This window comes from Talpa europaea, assembly GCF_964194135.1.
Source record: "Talpa europaea genome assembly, chromosome: 8".
Lineage (NCBI taxonomy): Eukaryota > Metazoa > Chordata > Mammalia > Eulipotyphla > Talpidae > Talpa > Talpa europaea.
The window spans coordinates 111785634-111804141 of record NC_140075.1 but is presented as its reverse complement, the minus strand read 5'-3'; the positions used below and the strand labels follow the sequence as shown (position 1 = coordinate 111804141).

The window sequence follows — 18508 nt, the reverse complement described above, 5'->3', positions numbered from 1 at the left end:
TTTGTTTCTCTCAGCCCATGGTATATTCCTACTGTTCTGTTTTTTTCCTCTTGCCTGTGAGTTTACTAGCACTGACTTACTTCCCAGGGTTTCAGGTGAAGACATTAATTACAGAAAAAAATGGATGTGAGCTTATACATATTCGGAAAGATAATGATGTTGAGGGACTATGAATAGAGGGAAATGAAGAGGATGAGAATGGTTTTTGTTTTTTCTTCCCCTTAGCGTGCCCGTCCCCTCTCTGCCAGTGATGCGGAAATGAAAAACCTCGTGGGTTCTGCCCGGGAGAAGGTGCCGGGGAAGTTAGGTGGTTCTGTGCTTGGTCTGTCAATGGAAGAGGTAAAGATGACCCCACTTTAGGTCTTTGTGGGTTAACACCGGGTTCAGTGAACATCAGTGACTGATTCATGACGAAGTTGTGTGTTACAATTGCAAAGAGAGGCAGGTGGGAGTAACCGCTCCTCAGAAGCAGCATCTTAAGCGGAATTAATTCCTCTTTTCTGCTTCTTTCACATTCATAGGTTGTCACTATCCTCAGTGTTTCGGAATAAGTACCTACCTTATGTTCTCTTTCTCCATGCAGATCAGAGTTCTACGGAGGGTAAAGGAAGAGAACGACCGGCGAGGGGGATTCATCCGCATATTCCCGACATCAGAGACGTGGGAAATATATGGGTGAGGTGACGGCCCTTTTCTGTTTTTAACCTGTACTTCAAGTCCACAGAAACTGTAATAATTGTGACACGTTGTCATCATTGCCACCCATGTGGGGCCTTTGTTTATTTATAATACTGTTACTATCACCCAACTCAAGAACTAGATCTAAACATGTATTGGAAAATTTAATGTTGTCAAAATGTCCACTTTCCCCAAATGAATCTATATACACTCGGTGCAGTTCCAGTCAAAAGCCAGTAGCGGGCTTTTGTGTAGAAATTCACAAAGAAAGTTTAAAACCTGAGAGGAGAAAGCAGACATTGTACAAGAATGATGTAAAATACATATAAAATAAAATAAAATTTATTTTGAAAGACAACACAAAATTATCAAAATACTTTGGGTTTCATTTGCTTCTTTTCTAGCTAGAAGCTAAAGTCACTGATTTGAGACCTTTCTTCTTTTCTACATAAGTGGTTAATGTTATAAATTTCTTTTTTTTTAACTTTTTTTTTTTTAAAGATTATTTATTTATGCATACAAGTGCTAGGGTGCAGGCCAGAGGTGGGGGGGCGGTGAGAGGGTTCACCAGAGACAGAGTGGGGAGCAGAACAGGCAGAATGACTGAAATACACTGCTGAGGGGAGCAGCAGGTGAGACAGGAGAGGTCTGCTGCGTTATGTGGGTCACCTCCCTGGCTGGGGATCAAATTCGTGCTGCAGTGGCTGTGGATAGCTTCATGGTGCTACAACTTAACCCCTTGTACCACAAGGGAGGCCCCCTAAATTTCTTATAAAGTATTGCTTTTGCAGAGTTTTCAAAACTGATTGTATCTTTATTTTTGTTTGTTTCATTGTTTTCATTCTATTTAGAATACTTTCTTCTAATTTCCCTGCTTATTTTATCTTTGGCCTATGGGTTCCTATAGAAGTGTGATACTTAGTTTTCAATTATTTGGGATTTTTTCCAGCAGTCTTTCTGTTAATAATTTACAGTTTACTTCTGTTGTCCTCAGAGAATACATTTTGTATAACTTGAGTCTTTTAAAATTTACTGAGACATATTTTATGGCCCAGAATGCGGTTTATCCTGGCAAATGTAACAAGTACATTGAAAAGATTATCTATTCTGCTATTCTTGGGTGGAGGGTTCTATAAATGTCTGTTAGGTCAAGGGGATTGAGCATTTAGTTTAGATCTCCTCTATCTTCACTAATTTTGTCAATTATTGGGAGTCTGGTACTATAATCTCCCATCATAATTATAAAGTTGGCAATTTTGTCTTTTGGTTGTGTCTGTTTTACATTTCATGGATCTTGGAATTCTGTTATTAGGTTACATATGCTTTATATTTATTATGTCTTCTTGACTGTTATGAAATGTCCCTATTTATCTCTGATAATGTTCCTGAAATCTACTTATCTGTTATGAAATACTCTAGCTTTCTCATGACTAGTGTTTGCATGGTATATTTTTTTCCATCATTTTCTCTCTGTAGCTTGAAGTTTTAAGTGGGTTTCTAAAAAAGGAAATCCTGCCATTTGTAGCAACATGGATGAACCCAGAGGAATAATCCTAAGTGAAATAAGCCAGACAGTGAAAGGCAGATATTGCATGTTCTCACTCATATGTGAAGTCTAAAAATAAAAAAGGCCAGATTCATAGAGACAGAACGGTGACTGCCTGGGACGGTGGGAGTGGTGGGGGCAGGGATAAGGAGATAGTGGTCAGAGGGTACAAGTGTTCTGTTAACATTGTGTCAGTTCTAGGAACTGGTGAAGTGATTAGGTCTAAACATGTCATTTCATTTTTTGTTTTCTCTGTTTAACCTATTCTTTTTATTGTCTGCTACCTTCTTTGAATTAATTTCTCCGGCCTCTTCATGTTACCTTTTTTTTTTTGTGAGTGACAACCTGCATCTTTCACTTATCACAGTCTAACCTACTGTCATGCTATGTTAGCTTTAACTTACAAACTTTATGACCTTTACAAACCTTTCCATTTCTGCCCTTTGTGCTAGTATTGTCATACATTTTAACTCAGGGTAGATCCCACAGCATAATGTGACTTTGACTTTGAGCAGTCCACTGTAATGCAAAGAAATCTAGATGGGAGGAGAAGCCGCTTATATGTGCTCAGGGCTCTTGTTTTTCAGTGTCCTTTGTTCTTCTGTGTTGATCTCTGTTTTTATCTGCTATCACTTTCCTCCACCTGAAGAACTTCCTTTAGTATTTGTCATAGCGTAATGAGTTCTCTCACTTCCATTTGTCTATAAAAATCTTTCTTTTAATCTCATTATCGAAAGGTGTGGATTTTTTTTCCTACTTGGTATAGAGTTCTAGGTTGACACTTGTTTTCACAGCACTTTAAAAGTATTGTCCATTATCTCTGCTGGTTTCTGATGAGAAGCGTGCAGTAATTATCTTCATTTTTCTGCATATATTGTCTTCTGTTCCCCAAACTGCTTCATTTCTAATGACTCATTTTGAACAGTTCGTTATGGTTTATGCCCTAGTGTCATTTTCTTCATGTTTTTTTTTCTGTTTGGGACTTGCTGAACTTCTTGGTTTGTGGCCTTATAGTTTGCATCAAACTTGGAAAACTTCTGACCACTAGTTCTTCAAATATGTTTTATATTCCCCTCCTAGCCTGTTTCCTTTTGTTATATGTTAAATTGATGGATACTGTATGACAAGTCTGGTTCTGTTCTTTTTTTCAGACTTTTGAATGGCTTTCTATTTCTTGTTGTTTCTAAATTCATTTATCTATTTGTCCGTAATGTCAAGTCTGCTAATTCCATTCAGTGAAATGTTCATTTCAGGGATTTTATTTTCCATCTTTTGAATTTGCGTCTTTTTCTTTTTATGTCTTTTCTCTCTTTCCCATTATTTTCTTGAGTTCCTTTATCCCTGTGTGTATATATGTTATAATAACTGCTTTAAAATCTTTGCTTACTCTACTATTACTGTGTTTCTATTGACTACTTTTTCTTTTGTTTATGAGACACATTTTCCTTCTGTCTCTACATGTACATTTTTTAAAATTGGATGCTGGATCTTATAAATATTATATTGCTGAGTGTTTGAATTTTATTGCCTTCCTTAAACCCTGTTGAAGAGTTTCTTTTTTTGTCAGACACAAAGTTACCTGTAAATCAGTGTAATCCTTTTCAGGTTCATCTTAAAGCATTTTTATGTTTCTTTAGAATAGCTTTCTGTTTAGGTCTAGAATAGTTTTACCACTCCAGATTCTTCTGGGGTGTCTCTCTACTCTAACTAGTGGGAACATAATCAGTTTGCAGCTCTGCATGAACCCTGCCAAGTAGTCAACTTATTCTTTCTCTGAATTGCTCTTCATCCTGTCATTTGCTCTTTGCCCAGCCTTGGGGACTTCTTGCACGCTGTGTCGAGCAGATTTGTATTCATTCAGACTCAAAGGGTCCCTTTGTGCTGATTTTTGGATGCCTTCTTATTTGTGGCTTCCTCCTCTCTAGTACATTGCTCTAAATATTCTAGCTGCTTGCTAGGACTTTGATCTCTGTCATCTTAACTCAGACACACTCGAGCTCCACTTGAATTTCCTCTTTCTACTTAGTTGGGAAATTGCCTGTAGACAAAAAGAGCACTTGGAGAGCTCACTTTATTTCCTGTTGCACTACCAGTTGTTAGATGTCTGAAAGCAGTTGTTTCATATATTTTGTTTACTTTTCTAGCTGTTTATGGTAGAAGGGCAAGTCCTACAGCAGTTACCTTCTCATAGATAGAAGTAGAATTCTGCTCTTGCTTTTTTTTTATTCAATGGTATGTAACTAAGATTCACTTTGTCACATGTAGTTATAATTAATTCTTTTTCATCACTTTATTATACTCCCCTGTGTGGGTACACTGCTGCTAAATTTTCCCTTTTCCTGTTGATGATATTTGACTTTTGTCTGGCCTTCTGCTATTAAAGGAAGACGTGGTATAAATATATTTGTATGTGTCTCCTGAATATATACATATTGGAGTGGAATTACCATGCGATGTATTTTTCTGTAGTTGTAGTTGTTTTTATCTTCTAGATTTATATTCTGAATTTAGTATATCACTATTTGATAATCCAAGAAATGCTGATTTTCTTTCTTTTCATTTTCTAAATTGTCCACTATTTCCTTCATTATTTTGTTTCTGCTGCTACTCTGATTTGGGCACCTCTCCTCTTTTGCCATTTCAGAAATAATATGTCTTTAGAAATAGTGTATAAATAACCTGCTACTTCTGTGCTTGATTCATGGTTTTATTTCTATACAGTATTTTCCTTCTTCAACTAAGCTCAAGAAATAACTGGTCTCTCTTTATCTTCCAGATCTTACCTTGAACACAAGACCTCCATGAACTATATGCTGGCAACACGCCTCTTCCAGGACAGGTGGGGATTTGCCAGTCTTCTCGGTTTAGTAGGATAAAATCACAAGATTAGTAAAATATGCATGCAAAAGAAGGAAATAAGCTATATAAAAGTCTCTATGTAAAATCTCTGATAGAAAGGAACTTCCAGAAAATACAATACCTAATTTTTCCAGAATTTATTCACTCTCAGCACTTTGTAATATTCCCAGAGACCACAAATTAAATCAGGAGGATCTTTAAACACTCTTAACATGTGCCTTAAACTTTATTCTTTTTAAAAGAAGGCCCTTACTCAGTACCTTTTTACTTTAGACACGGTTTTAACAGACAGGATGATCTGTTTTTCCAGACTAGAAGAGATTAGAATGATCAGATTAGAAAAGGTGGGAGGTAATTCACAAGATAAATACAGTGAGTTGTAAGAAATGACAACTGATAACCTCAATACTAGGGAAAATAGGGGGAAATGATAGAAAACAGGTGTTGGAATTCAAATGCTTTCCCTCCAAAGCAATCAGGGACTGCTTAGTCCCACATATTTTGTTGCTCCTGAGACATAAGTGCATTATAGTAATTGATTATCAAAATGAGGTACTTTCGTTATTTAGAGAAATTATATTATTTCCATGGTATTTGTGCTTTTTTGCAAGATTCTTATAAGAGATACTCAAATTTCTTGTAATTTCATGATCTATTATCAAGAAATACATGGTATTTGCAATTTCTCTTTGTAAATTTGTGGTTATTTCTATTGATTAAGTAATTACATGGTGTAGTATATAACTAAAGAGGTCTTCAGATTTGCTTGGAAGACATAGACTCTCAGTTCTACATGTATCACCTGTACTTTTTTCTCCCCACCTCTAGAAACTTTTGCGTGGTTCCTCTATCTTTAGAGTTCAGATATTTGACTAAGCTGTGTCCTCTGGTGTGTTACTTTTCATTATTTATGATTATTATTTTTTTTGTAGTGAATGAATCCTTTCCATCTAAAGATGTCTTTCTACTAAGAGAAATATTCCCATTATATTCTCTTTCCTCTCCTTGTTAGATGAATTTTGGATAGTTTGCTAAATCTTCCATACTTCTTCCATACTTTTGATCTCATTGTCTCTAACCTTTAAATTCTGGGAGATTTCTGTAGCTTTGTTTTCTAAACTCTAAATTGATCTTCATAACTGGTATCTATTTTGTTTTCTCCTACCAGCGTAGGCGAGTGTTGTTTGATTCACTTTTTTTTCTTTTTTGTCCAGATCTGATTTTTTATTTTTTATTTTTATTATTTTTTTTACATAGAAAAGATGCTTTTAATACTTATTTTTTTTATTTTAATTTTATTTTTATATTGCCCATACAATTGCAACCCCCTTATTTTGACCCCAGTCCCTCCTTTTCCCGACCCCTACCCTCCATAGAGTGTCTCTGGTTCATAGTTGTTTGTTGATTTTGATTTTTACTTTCTTATAGTTATAGTTATTTGTTTTTTGACTCATTTATAGTCCATGGATGTGCAATAACCTTTCTCATCTCTTTCATTGTCTTAGTTTGTTTGAATTTCCTTTCCTTTTTTGCATTATATTTAATTCTTCTAGATTAGCGCTGTTTGTACATCTCATTGTTCTTAGTTTATACGGTTAAATTTCTTCAAGTATTTGATGATTTGTGGTTGTCCAGTCATCTTTATAAGGAATGGGCTGTTTGCTTAGAGTAGGTAGTTTGCATGAGGTTCCTCACAGGCTGTCTGTTTCCAGAATGACGTGAACTCTATGCTTAAGGCCAGATCTTTCCACACTTCAGATTCCCATGAGTGAGAAGGAAGACAAGCAGGCAATCTGGAACCCTGCCCCCCAAACAGCCAAAATTCTCAAACATTCTCCTAAGGGTAGCACAACAATAAAAATTTTAGATGTAATAATAGATGTGCTTCATTATTAACACATTTGATAACAACACCTGGCAGCAGGTCTAATTTAAAAAGTACAATAGGGCCTCCCTGGTGGCTTAAGGGGTTAAGCACCACACTATGAAGCAATCCACAGCCTCTGCAGCACGAGTTCGATCCTCAGCTGGTCAGGGAGCAACCCACATGGCGAGGCAGACCTCTCCTGTCTTGCCAGGTGCTCCCCTCGGCAGAATGCTTTGGTCTGTCTACCTGTTCTGTTCCCCACTCTGTCTCTGGTGGATCCTCTCTTCCCCCACACCTCTGGCCTGTACCCAGCTCTTAGATGCATAAATAAATCTTTAAAAAATATATAAAAAATAAACAGTACAATAAGTGTTGGCAACATTTATTGACAATAGCCACCTGTAACAACTCTAAAATTTAATGGAAGAAAAGTTAACACTTTTGATATGCTACTACTATGGATCACTTCTAACATGTATATGAAGGAGATGCTGAACTACAGCTAAGAGATACCTTTTTTCCCTTCAAATTTGTGCACTCCCTGAATTTTTTCTTCAGACCCCAGTTAACATTTCCTGCTTATAAAGCATTCTTAAAACTTTGATTTAAAAACAAACAAGCATGAATTTCCCAGTTTAGCAAAGGAATACCCTCACGATCTAGTCTGTCATTTTAGCTTAATCTTCATTTTTCCACACCAACTCATGGCCATGTCTACTTTTTCTTTTCACCGCCTCCTTATCCTTACTTGCTTGCCATCCTTGGAATAGCCTTTAATCCATCCCTGAATTCTTCTAGTTATGTCCTTCATCCTCTTACCTACACAGGGAGAAGCCCTTCTTACACTTCAGTGTGACTTAAATTCCCATACTGTATTATCATTGCCTGTTTACTCTCTAGTCTATTTGAATGACAATTGGCTTTTTAAGAGGAAGTGCTTTTAATGTTCATCATTGCCAGTATCAGAAACCTACCACCTAGTGAGTGCAAATACAAAATATTAATGCATTAAAAATATAACCATATTTATTGCAAGCCCTGATCTCTTCAAGTAAGTCAGCTTTCTCTTCAATATGAAGATGTTTTCCCTTTCACATATTCCATTGTGTTATTGTCAGGTCACTTTCAAACTAATTTTCTAATCGTTTCTTTCAGATTAATTTTGTCTTCCTTCCATGCCCTCTCACCCACCTACCCACCCTGCTCAGGCATATCGTATCTTACTATCTTATGGTATGACAGTAATTTAACCTTGACTGCATGTTAGGAGCACGTGGTAATCTGGCAAACCATATGCTCTGGCCCCAACCCTAGACTGAAGTACTGGTTTGTGCTAAAAGCTACCCAGGCAATTGCCATGTGAAGCTATGATTCCAAATTACTAGAGAAAACTATTTGCTAAAATTATTTGCTAGAACTATTTGCTATTAGCATGAATAGAAAAAAAATTAGGAGGAAAGAATACATTTTGGGAAGACTTAAGCTTTTCACTTGAGGTTTTTATAGACAGAAAATCTTCATATTCATTGCATCTGTCTATTTAAAAAAAAAAAAAACAATGCCATATGTAAAACCAGAAATCATAGAGGGTGAATCGATAAAGCAAAATGATTATAAACTAGTGGACACTCAAAAGCGAAGTAGGTTTTCTGAGGCTAAGAAGGAGGGTGGAAGGAGAAGTGATAAATCAGGCGTAAGGAATGGTGGTAAGGAAAAAAGGAAATTGTAGGAATCGATTTTTCGTCAAAGAAATTAACCTTTATCTGGCTCATAAGGAATTCATAGCTTTAACATTTTTAAACAACAAAGGGAATTGATTTAAACCCAATACCAAAGGGTACGTGTTGTGTGATTCCATTTATATAACACTTTGAAATGATACAGTGTTAGAATGGAGTACAGACTAAGGGGAGCTAGGGGCTAGGTAAGAAGTGTCTGGTTATAGAAGGGCAATACAAGGAGGTTCCTTATGCTGGTGGAATTACTCAGTATGTGGTCAGCAGCAGTGAATACGTGAATGTTACAGTGATACAATTATATCAGACTAAATATACACATATACAAATAAATACATTAGAGGGGGAAAATAAAAATATTATTAAGTGAAAGCAAATTAAATGTGAGAATGTTTTAAAAGAGCCAATTGGAACATGAATGGCACCCAGTTCCTTCGGTTAGCGCCCACCTCTAATGTGGAGACAATAGCATCTCTTTTTTAAAGAGTTTTTGTTTTTTTAAATTATGGAACATCGATTTCTGATGAGCATCCTTTTTGAATCTCATGAGAATTGATATTGGGTTCTTTTCCAAATATTGTTTAGTGCAAGTAGAAAGAGCATTGGAGCCAAAGACCTAAGTCCTGGCTTCAAATTTAAACCCTTTATACTTTGACCTTGAGCATGTCACAAAATGAACAGAGCCTGCTCTTTTTTTATCAGTGGAGCTAATAATAGCCTGCTCCACATAGTTATGAAGAATAAATGGGATTTGATTTGTGACTAGAATTCACAAATTGTTCAAGTAATTCTAGAAATTGTTATGATTTGTCTCTGGAATTCATTTATCCTTTCCCTTTTGTTTTTCAATAACCCTCCCTCAAACTTGCAGTTCTCTACCTTTTCTGAGAATGTTCTCAATTCATTTCTCTACTCTGCAAAGATGCCTTTCCTGGCATAATTTCATGTGGAATCTGCAATATAAATCTTAGGGGAGTGCATGTGTGTGTGAACCCAGGAGAGAATGTCTGCATAGTGCTCTCTAACCCACGTGTCCTTTCTACTTCTGTAGGGGAAACCCAAGAAGAAGCTTATTGACAGGAAGAACACGGTAACTGATTTTGCAAGTTGAGAAATTCTTTCCATGTGCATAGTGTATGACCATGGGACTAAGCATGATACTTTACATGACCATTTTCAGTTTGACTCAGCTTGAATAATAACATAGAATGTTTTTATTGAAACATTACTCTGTGGCAATTTCTTACAAACTTAGTTTTGTTTTTGTTTTTTTAATGACTACAGGTATATAATTTCAATTGATAGTAATAGTTTTCTTGTTTAGCTGTGTAATAGAGACCAAAGTACTAATGGGATTTCAACATTACTGTCATTTAGATGCAAATAAGAGGCTGCATTTTCATCTTTCTATACATGTAGTATTCAGCTCTGTGCTTCATAGGGTTGATCAGAACTGTTTCCAGTTTGCCATGAAACTAAAAGTGTGCAAAATGCATATTCTGGCAGAGGAGAAAAATGTCTTAGAGGATGGACTAGAAGGACTTTGCCCACCTCAGAATCACAACCATAACTGTAACCCAAGCCTAAACACATACCGTTGGTTATAGAGAGCTTGAGACATTCCATACATCCACTTTGTGTTGTACTGCTTTAAAAAAAAATGAAAATGATGAGAAAGAGACCTTCTACAGCTAGCTTTTTGATTTACCTGTAAGAATTAAGATAAACTGTCATCCAAATCCTTTAAAGCATAAATCTGCTTTTTCATTAAGGAAGAAAAAGGGTATGCCATTCACTTAAGGGAAAACTAGGAGAAATTGAGTTTGCAACCTGTTTCCAAATGAAAGTCACACTAAGTTTATAGGTTTTCTCCAGTCTTTAGTCAAGAAATATGTTTGTAGAGTATAATGCTTTCAATTTGGAAATTAGAAAAAATCTTAAACAACAAGAATATTTAAAGATCATTGGGTTCGGTCTCTGTTCATTTTGGGCCACTCATTTTATATTGCCACAAGTAGGGATGTTTGGGTGGCTTAGAGATATAAGCAAAGGACATTTGACATTGATACACCATTTGCTGGAGCATGAAACTAGTCTTAATGTATTTAAAGGGACTAAAATCATGTATAATATGTTCTTCGACCAAAATGAAATTAGAAATCAGTAAGTAGAAAATCTTTAGTATTTTCTACTCAAAGTGAAAGTATTTGGGAGAGAATACATTTCTGATTCCACACATTTCATAATCCATGGGTCAAGGAAGACATTACAAGAGAAATTAGAAAATATTTTGAACTGGATAATAGTGCTTTGGAGGAAATTTATAGCTTTTAATGCTTATTTTGGAAAAGAGAAGACTAAAGTCATTTATCTAACATTCCATTATAAGAAGTTAAGAGAAAAAGAAGAGTAACGCAGAGTAAGTAGGAGAGAGGAAGTAATATTTATAGAAATCAGTTAAATAGAAGACAAACAATAAAAAATAAAATCCAAAATTTTTCCATTGGTAAGTTAACAGAATTGATCAACTCTTAGGTAGAAAGAAGAGCGAACACCAGTTGACCATAATCAGATAGGAAAGAGGGGACATGACTGTAGAGGCTACAGACATAGTATTAAGGGACTATTACTATAATAACCATATCTACCACTGGGACAATTTAGATAAAATGTCAAAGTTCTTTGGTGGGAGGAAGCACAAAACTGACAAAAGAAATAGAAATTTTGAAAAGACCTCTATTAGATTTGTAATAAAAAGCCTTCCTACAAAGAAAACCATTGGTCTAGTAGTTTTATTGTTGAATTTTATCAAGCATTTGAGGAAGTATAGTAGCAATCTTACATGAGTTGTCAAATATATGGAAAGGAGTACTTCCCATTTGTTTTACAATGCCAGTATAACTATAACACGCAAACTTGACAGAGACTTTTTTTTCCCAAAAAGCAGAAAGTTACAGACTAATGTCTTTTTGAACAGAGATACAAAATTTCTTAAAAGAATGTTAACACATTGAATCTTCCAGCATGTAAAAAGGACAATACATATGACTAAATGAGGTTTTTCCCAGTCATGCAAGCTTGATTTAACATTTGAAAATTAGCCAGTATGATTCATTATATTAACAAAGGAGAAAAACCTCATGGTCATTTCATTAGATGTTAAAATATTATATGAAATTCATAAGGAAAAACTCTTAGCAAATCAGGAATAAAAGGAAATTTCGTCAGTGTGAAATTCATAAGGAAAAACTCTTAGCAAATGAGGAATAAAAGGAAACTTCCTCAATGTGATAAAGGCCTTCTATTGAAAATCCTGTTACTAATGTCTTAATGGTGAAATATTGAAAACTTTCCCCCAGTGGTTAGCAATAAGATAAGATGGCTACTTTCACCACTTGTGTTCACTTTGTACTAGAAGTCCTAGAAAGTAAAAAGCAAGGAAGGTGGGGAGGGGGGGTAGGGTAGTAGGGTTAAGAAAAAAGAAATAAAAGGCATACAGATTGTAAAGGAAGAAGTAAAATATCATCATTCCTGCGTGTTGTGGTCATGTTAGTAGAAAATCCCAAGGTATCTGTTTACAGGATAACTACAAGAACATAATTGTACTTATCAAGTTATTGGAATGCGAGAACATTATACTAAGCCTATTGTATTTTAATATACTATCAATAGTATTAAATAATTCAAAAGTAAAATTTTAAATTATACTTACAATAGCATTTGAAAATATGAAATTCTTAGGGGTCAATTTAACAAAACATGTTCAATACCTATATAGTAAAAAACATTAAATATGATGAAAAAGATTAAAGAAGATCTAAATAAACTGAGAGATATGCCATGTTCATGGATTAGAAGACTTACTATTGTCAAGATCTAAAGATTCAGTGCAATCCCAGTCATTATTTAGTAGATGTTTTAGTAAAAATTAATCTCACCCCCCTAATTTATTTGGAAATGCAAATGACTTAGAATGTACAAAGTAATCTTGAAAAAGACTTGGTGTACCTCACTTCAAGAAGTACTGTAGTATTATGGTATTCAAGAATGTGGCAAATTGCTCAGTAGAACAGAATAGAGAACTCAGAATTAGACCCACATTTGATTTTCAACCAAAGACCCAAAGCAATCTATTGGGGTGAGGAAACTTTTAAACAAATGAGGTTGTATACCATATTTTAAAAAGTGAATCGCAACCCTTATCTCTCATAAAAATTAGAGATGTTCCTAGACAAAATCCCTATTATTATAAAACTTCTTGAGGAAAACATCTTTGTGATGATGGGCTTAGCAAAATTTTGTAGACACAGAAACAAAAGGAAAAAATTATAGGCTAGATAGCCTCAAAATTATGAACTTTTGGCTTAACATAAGATACTGTTAAGAAAATGAGTTAGGCATAGAATGAGTTAAGATACTTATCAAACATATCCGTCAATGGACTGGTATCTAGAAAATGAAAGATTCCTAATCATAAAAAGACAGCCAGCCCAGTTACAAATGGGTAAAATATTTGAACAAAACGCTTCAAAAGGAAGATATATGAATAACCAGTATGCTCAGTACTAGTTATCAGAGAGTTGCAAATTAAAAGGAAATGCCACTAAATATCCAACAGAATGTCTAAAATTACATTAACTCACATTGTATACTTTAAATATCTTATAATTTTGTCAATTATAATTCATTAAAGCTGGGGGAGAAAATGACTGATAATACCAAATGTTGGTGAGACTGTGGAACTAATAGGAACTCTGATTAATCATTGTTAATCAATGCTGGTACAAGCACTTTAGAAAAAGTCTGTTAGAAAGCCTAGCTAGTTTCACTGAGATCTTTACCCGATAAAAGTGAAAACATAACCACAAGACAACATGTGCAAAATGATCATAGTTTTATTTATAATATTCCCAAAGCAGAAGCAGCCTGTGTGTCTAATAACAAGAGAGTAGATGAGCTGTGGATCTTTCACATAGAGGGTTAATCTTCAGCAGTAAGAGAAGGGATAAAAACATGCATGAATCTCAAAAACATGCTGAATGATAGACAACAGAAAAGAGTTGCTACCATGTGATTCCTTTTAGAACAGGCAAAACTAACATGTAATGAAAAATTGAGGACTGTGACTTCCACGAGGGGCATAAGGGAAGGGTTTCCTGGGAAGAGGCATGAGAACGCTCTGAGAGGATAATGTTAGAGTTGGTGTTACATAGCTCTAGGCATTTGTCCAAACTCATCAGATGGACATTTAATATCTAGGGTTTCACTGTATGTAGTTTCTAGCTCAGCAAAAAGGCAATCTTCTCTGTCCCCAATCCAAAATCCTCAAAACAAATACTGAACTTTAGATACTAATAATGTGCATGTTTAAGTGTTTAGTAGAGAAGTACACTTAGGTCTGTGCACAATTTTGAAAAAATAAAATTGACATGGAATTATTTTAAAAAAGGAAATGCTTTAAAAATGTGATGGATTGATGGGTGGATAGAAGAATGGGTGATTGCAGATAGACATATATCAATGAAACATACAGTAAAATATTGTAGAAACTACATGGTGGGCATATGAGTGTTTAGTGTACAATTCTTTAAACTTTTTAAGTATTTTTCATAATAAAATGTTGGAAAAATAAGATGGAATAAATGTAAGTTAAAGGTATTGCAGGAAATTCATTTATAGAAATTCAGCTGTTTATTAGAAAATGTTTATGGTGTGTCACCTATGTGATGGGCAATCTTATAAGCATCACTGACCCAGTGATCAGCCAAACAGCATGACCTCTCATAGAACTATAATTCTTGTCTATTAGATTCACTTTCTTAGTATTCCCTACCTCCATTCCTTGTACTAGTTAGGATTTATCTGTATATCCAGGGTTTCTTCAAGCTTCTTATTATTTTAAGATATTAGATTTATATTCTTTCTTTCTTTCTTTTTTTTTTTTTTTGGTGGGTCCCTTGCCGGTGGTCGGGGATCGAACTGGCACTGCAGAGGCTGTGGGCAGCCTCACAACCCAGTGCTCAACCGCTGCACCACCAGGGGAGGCCCGTAGATTTATAGTCTAATAAATTTGATTTATTTGGTTGAAAATAACTGATTTCACAAGTGTGTGCACGTGTGTGTGTGTGTGTGTAAGGGAAGGTTCATTTGTGGGACTATGATAAGTGGCTTTGACTATTTTTAGTTTATTACCCTGTTTCCCGTTTCTGCCCCCAGTGTCAGAACTTTCCCTGTTCTTGGCTCAATATCCTGCTCCAGAGAGAAGGCCTCCAAAAGATTTACTGTCCAATCAATTTACCCAGAAATCCCTAAAAATCCCAAATAGGCCAAAAGATATAACCTTCCCATCAGACCCAGAGAGTGAGGATGATTTTTTGACCTCAAAGAGACTATGGTTTAGTTCAAGAGAGAGTTCAGAGCCAACCAGTTAGGTCTTGAGATTTGAGCATCCAGAGTTGGCTGCCTGTTTTCTGACACTAAAATGGATACTTCTTTTCTGACCTAATGATTTTCTTTGTCTGCTTTCTGCTTTGCTTGGTCCTTGTCTGAAATGATCCTAATAGTAGTCACTTCTCTAACTTGTTACTTCTCTTGGATGTGTCATGTGCTGCTGTCCCCCCCCCCACCCCCAGCCCATTTCCCGTTCATGACCTGATAGAATTTGGCTTTGTCCTACATCTTCTGCCTTGCCTTGTCTATGCCTTTGACTCCAACTCCTGATCTGTACTTTACACCTGGAGAGCCCCTACTTTTCCCCACTTCCTCCTGTAGTTAAGTAGGCTCTAAGGGGGAGTTAGATTCATATTGGAATGCTTGAGATTGGGTGTGTCCTTAGGTCTTGGTAACCTTTCACTAAGGCCATTCCCTTGTCAGCTCTGTGCTACTATATTCACAGGAATGAACCGTTCCTCCCCTCATTTCAACCTCTGCTAAATCTGTATTTATTGAATGTTATATGCATTTAAGAGAACATTTGTGTAATTCTGAACAAGTTAGAATGAATAGCAATAAAGATCTCTACCTACTACCCAGATTAAGAATTAAAACATTACCTGTTATCTCCCAGTAACTTTTTTTTTTAAAGATTTATTTATTTATGCATACAAGAACTGGAGTATAGGCCAGAGGTGTGGTGGGGGTGAGAGGATTCACCAGAGACAGAGTAGGGATCAGAACAGGCAGACTGACTGAAATCCACTGCTGAGGGGAGCAGCGGGCGAGACATGAGAGGTCTGCTGCACCATGTGGGTAGCTCCCTGGCCTGGGATCGAACTCATGCAGATAGCTTCGTAGTGCTGCGTCTTAACCCCTTGCGCCACCAGGGAGGCCCCAACTCTCCCAGTAATTCTTATAAAATATTTGGTGGCACTTGATGAACTCTGTAATGAATAGTCAGCTAATATTGCTGAATGCTTTAAAATGCTTATATATTGCCTTCAGATGTATTTCTGTTCAAAACATTTAACAAATTCCGATAGGCCTTTAAGTGAAGATTTAATGTAGATTCCACCATTCTCATTTATCTATCAGACCTTTTTAATTCACTAGAGTTACCATCTGCATTCTGTCATCATTACAGAATTCTGTCAAGCTTAGCCTTGAAATAAATTAGAGATCTTTCTGAAGGCTGTAGCTTCTATATTATTTTTCCCTAGATTGGCTGCTGATGGGACAACAGAATTGAAGGTGGAAAGTATGAATTCAAAAGCCAAGCTGCATGCTGCTCTTTATGAGAGAAAGCTCCTATCTTTGGAGGTGCGAAAACGTAGACGGCGGAATGGCAGACTGAGAGCAATGAGGCCAAAATACCCAGGTACCTGCTGGTGAGCTTTCACCAAACTCCATTATCCGGGTCCTGCCAGACTAGTTAATTAGCTTCTTTAATTAATATTTAATGTCAGAACCTTCCTGGTCACATTTGCTTAGGTTTTTTTGTTTTTGTTTTTTGTTTGTTTGTTTGTTTTTTGTATAGGTCTTATCTCTGAAACTTGATTTCAAAAGCATTATAAATTTTAAACTTTCCATTCTATAATGTTGGTATTGAATATATCTCTGAAACTTAATTTCAAAAGCATTATAAATTTTAAACTTTCCATTCTATAATGTTGGTATTGAATATCTAAGACATAAACATTTTGGGCTTTGCTCTTAATCAAGCATCATATATTTCAGAAATAATATTAACTTAAGTTTAATGGAGTCCTGAACATTATAACTTAGGCTTTTCCTAATAAGTTTATTAAATTCACATCACCCTTTAACATTGCATTGGCCTAAATATTTTAAACATGAACAAAGGGGAATTTCTTCCTCTTAGAGTCTCCCATGGCCTAAGTCTATCTCTCACTGACTGATTTCCTTCCTTTTTCTCCCTCCATCCCTTCTTTGTTACACATCTATATTGGGCATGTTAATCACTGGTGAATAAAAAAGACATGGTTCTTCTCTTCTTGTCCAATTCCAAGGCAGTGAAGGAGGGGATAATGAATATCTCCCCTGCTCTTTGTACCCTAGTGAATGGTCCCTTTCTGAAAACCTCTGACATACTATAGAGATTCCTGAGATGCCCTCTGCCTTTTGTTAGGAGAGAGCCATCGGCATTGTCATGAGAAACACTGCCTCTCCTGAAGATCATTGATGGGTTTTTAGAATATATTAGAGTGGAGGGTGTCATTTGTATGCTGGTAGTTTTTTGTCTTATTTGTAGTCTGATCTAAAATGGGATTTTACGGGAAAAAAAGGAAGGTATTGGGAGAGAGGAAAATTTAATCCTTTTTTCAGCAACATTAGTGATTCTTCGCATTTAGTGATTACCCAACCAGCTGAAATGAATGTTAAAACTGAGACAGAGAGTGAAGAGGAAGAAGAAGTTGCATTAGACAACGAAGATGAAGAACAGGAAGCTTCCCAGGAGGAGTCTGCAGGGTCTCTTGGAGAAAATCAAGGCAAATACACACGCTCATTGTCTGTTATGGTAGAAAATTCACCCAAAGAAAATGCCATGAAAGTTTCGGAGTGGAGTAATAAAGGTGAACAATGCTCCAAAATTGAGCCTCAGGAATCAGAGCCCAAATTTAACCTGATGCAGATCCTGCAAGATAATGGCAATCTCAGGTATGAACATTTTGTTATTACACTAGTAAAGCTGATAATAGCTAATTCTTAACTGGCTGCCAGGTACTTTGCTAATGGCTTTATAGCCACTTGTCTTATTTATAACAATTTTATGAAAATAATGATTGTGATATGATACTGCTTTTAAGGAAACTGAGCCTTAGAAAAGTTACTTGTCCGAGGTTTATAGCCATAATACAATCCAGCTCCCAGTGGCCTAACAGTATTTTGCTGGGTTTTAGTGTTAGTCATTCAGAACACAAGGTAACTGAGTCAAAGAACTCAAAGCAACTCATAGTTTAGTACAGGGACACTTAGAGTGCTGGAGCTGTGGCTCCAGAGTGGACAGAGTACTCTTAGGAGTGATTGGTCTTGTTTGGAAGGGCTAGAGAGACATGAGGGAGAAGGCAATATTTGGACCAGGGTTTGACTAATGAGTAGGATTTCCAGAGGCTTTTAAGGTGACTGTTAAGTCTGGGAGGCTGGTATAAGAAATACAGGCCCAGAGATCTGAGAGCATAGTCATGTCTTCAGTCCCTCAATAAATAGTGGTCACCAGCTCTGTGCCAGGAATTGTGCTTGGCTGTGTATTGTTACAATTGGTACAATGTATTCTTACCAAGACATAGTAATGAAGCTGATTGTCTAGTGGGGAAGACTGACAGTAAAAAAAGAAACCAGGAAATTTTAGGCAATAAGAATTGCTGT

General features: G+C 36.0%; 1 protein-coding gene across 1 annotated transcript in view; it reads left to right on the top strand.

Annotated features, from left to right (window-relative positions):
* Window positions 1–18508, top strand: part of TTLL5 (tubulin tyrosine ligase like 5) — a gene marked incomplete at both ends in the record, with an annotated part of 184253 nt that overhangs the window by 73782 nt on the left and 91963 nt on the right. Inside the window, 6 exons of the mRNA XM_084241198.1 lie at window positions 226–339; window positions 584–675; window positions 5001–5063; window positions 9738–9776; window positions 16342–16499; window positions 17494–17800. Of these exons, the coding sequence (XP_084097324.1) occupies window positions 226–339; window positions 584–675; window positions 5001–5063; window positions 9738–9776; window positions 16342–16499; window positions 17494–17800 (773 nt within the window). The remainder of the gene's footprint in view (window positions 1–225; window positions 340–583; window positions 676–5000; window positions 5064–9737; window positions 9777–16341; window positions 16500–17493; window positions 17801–18508) is intronic.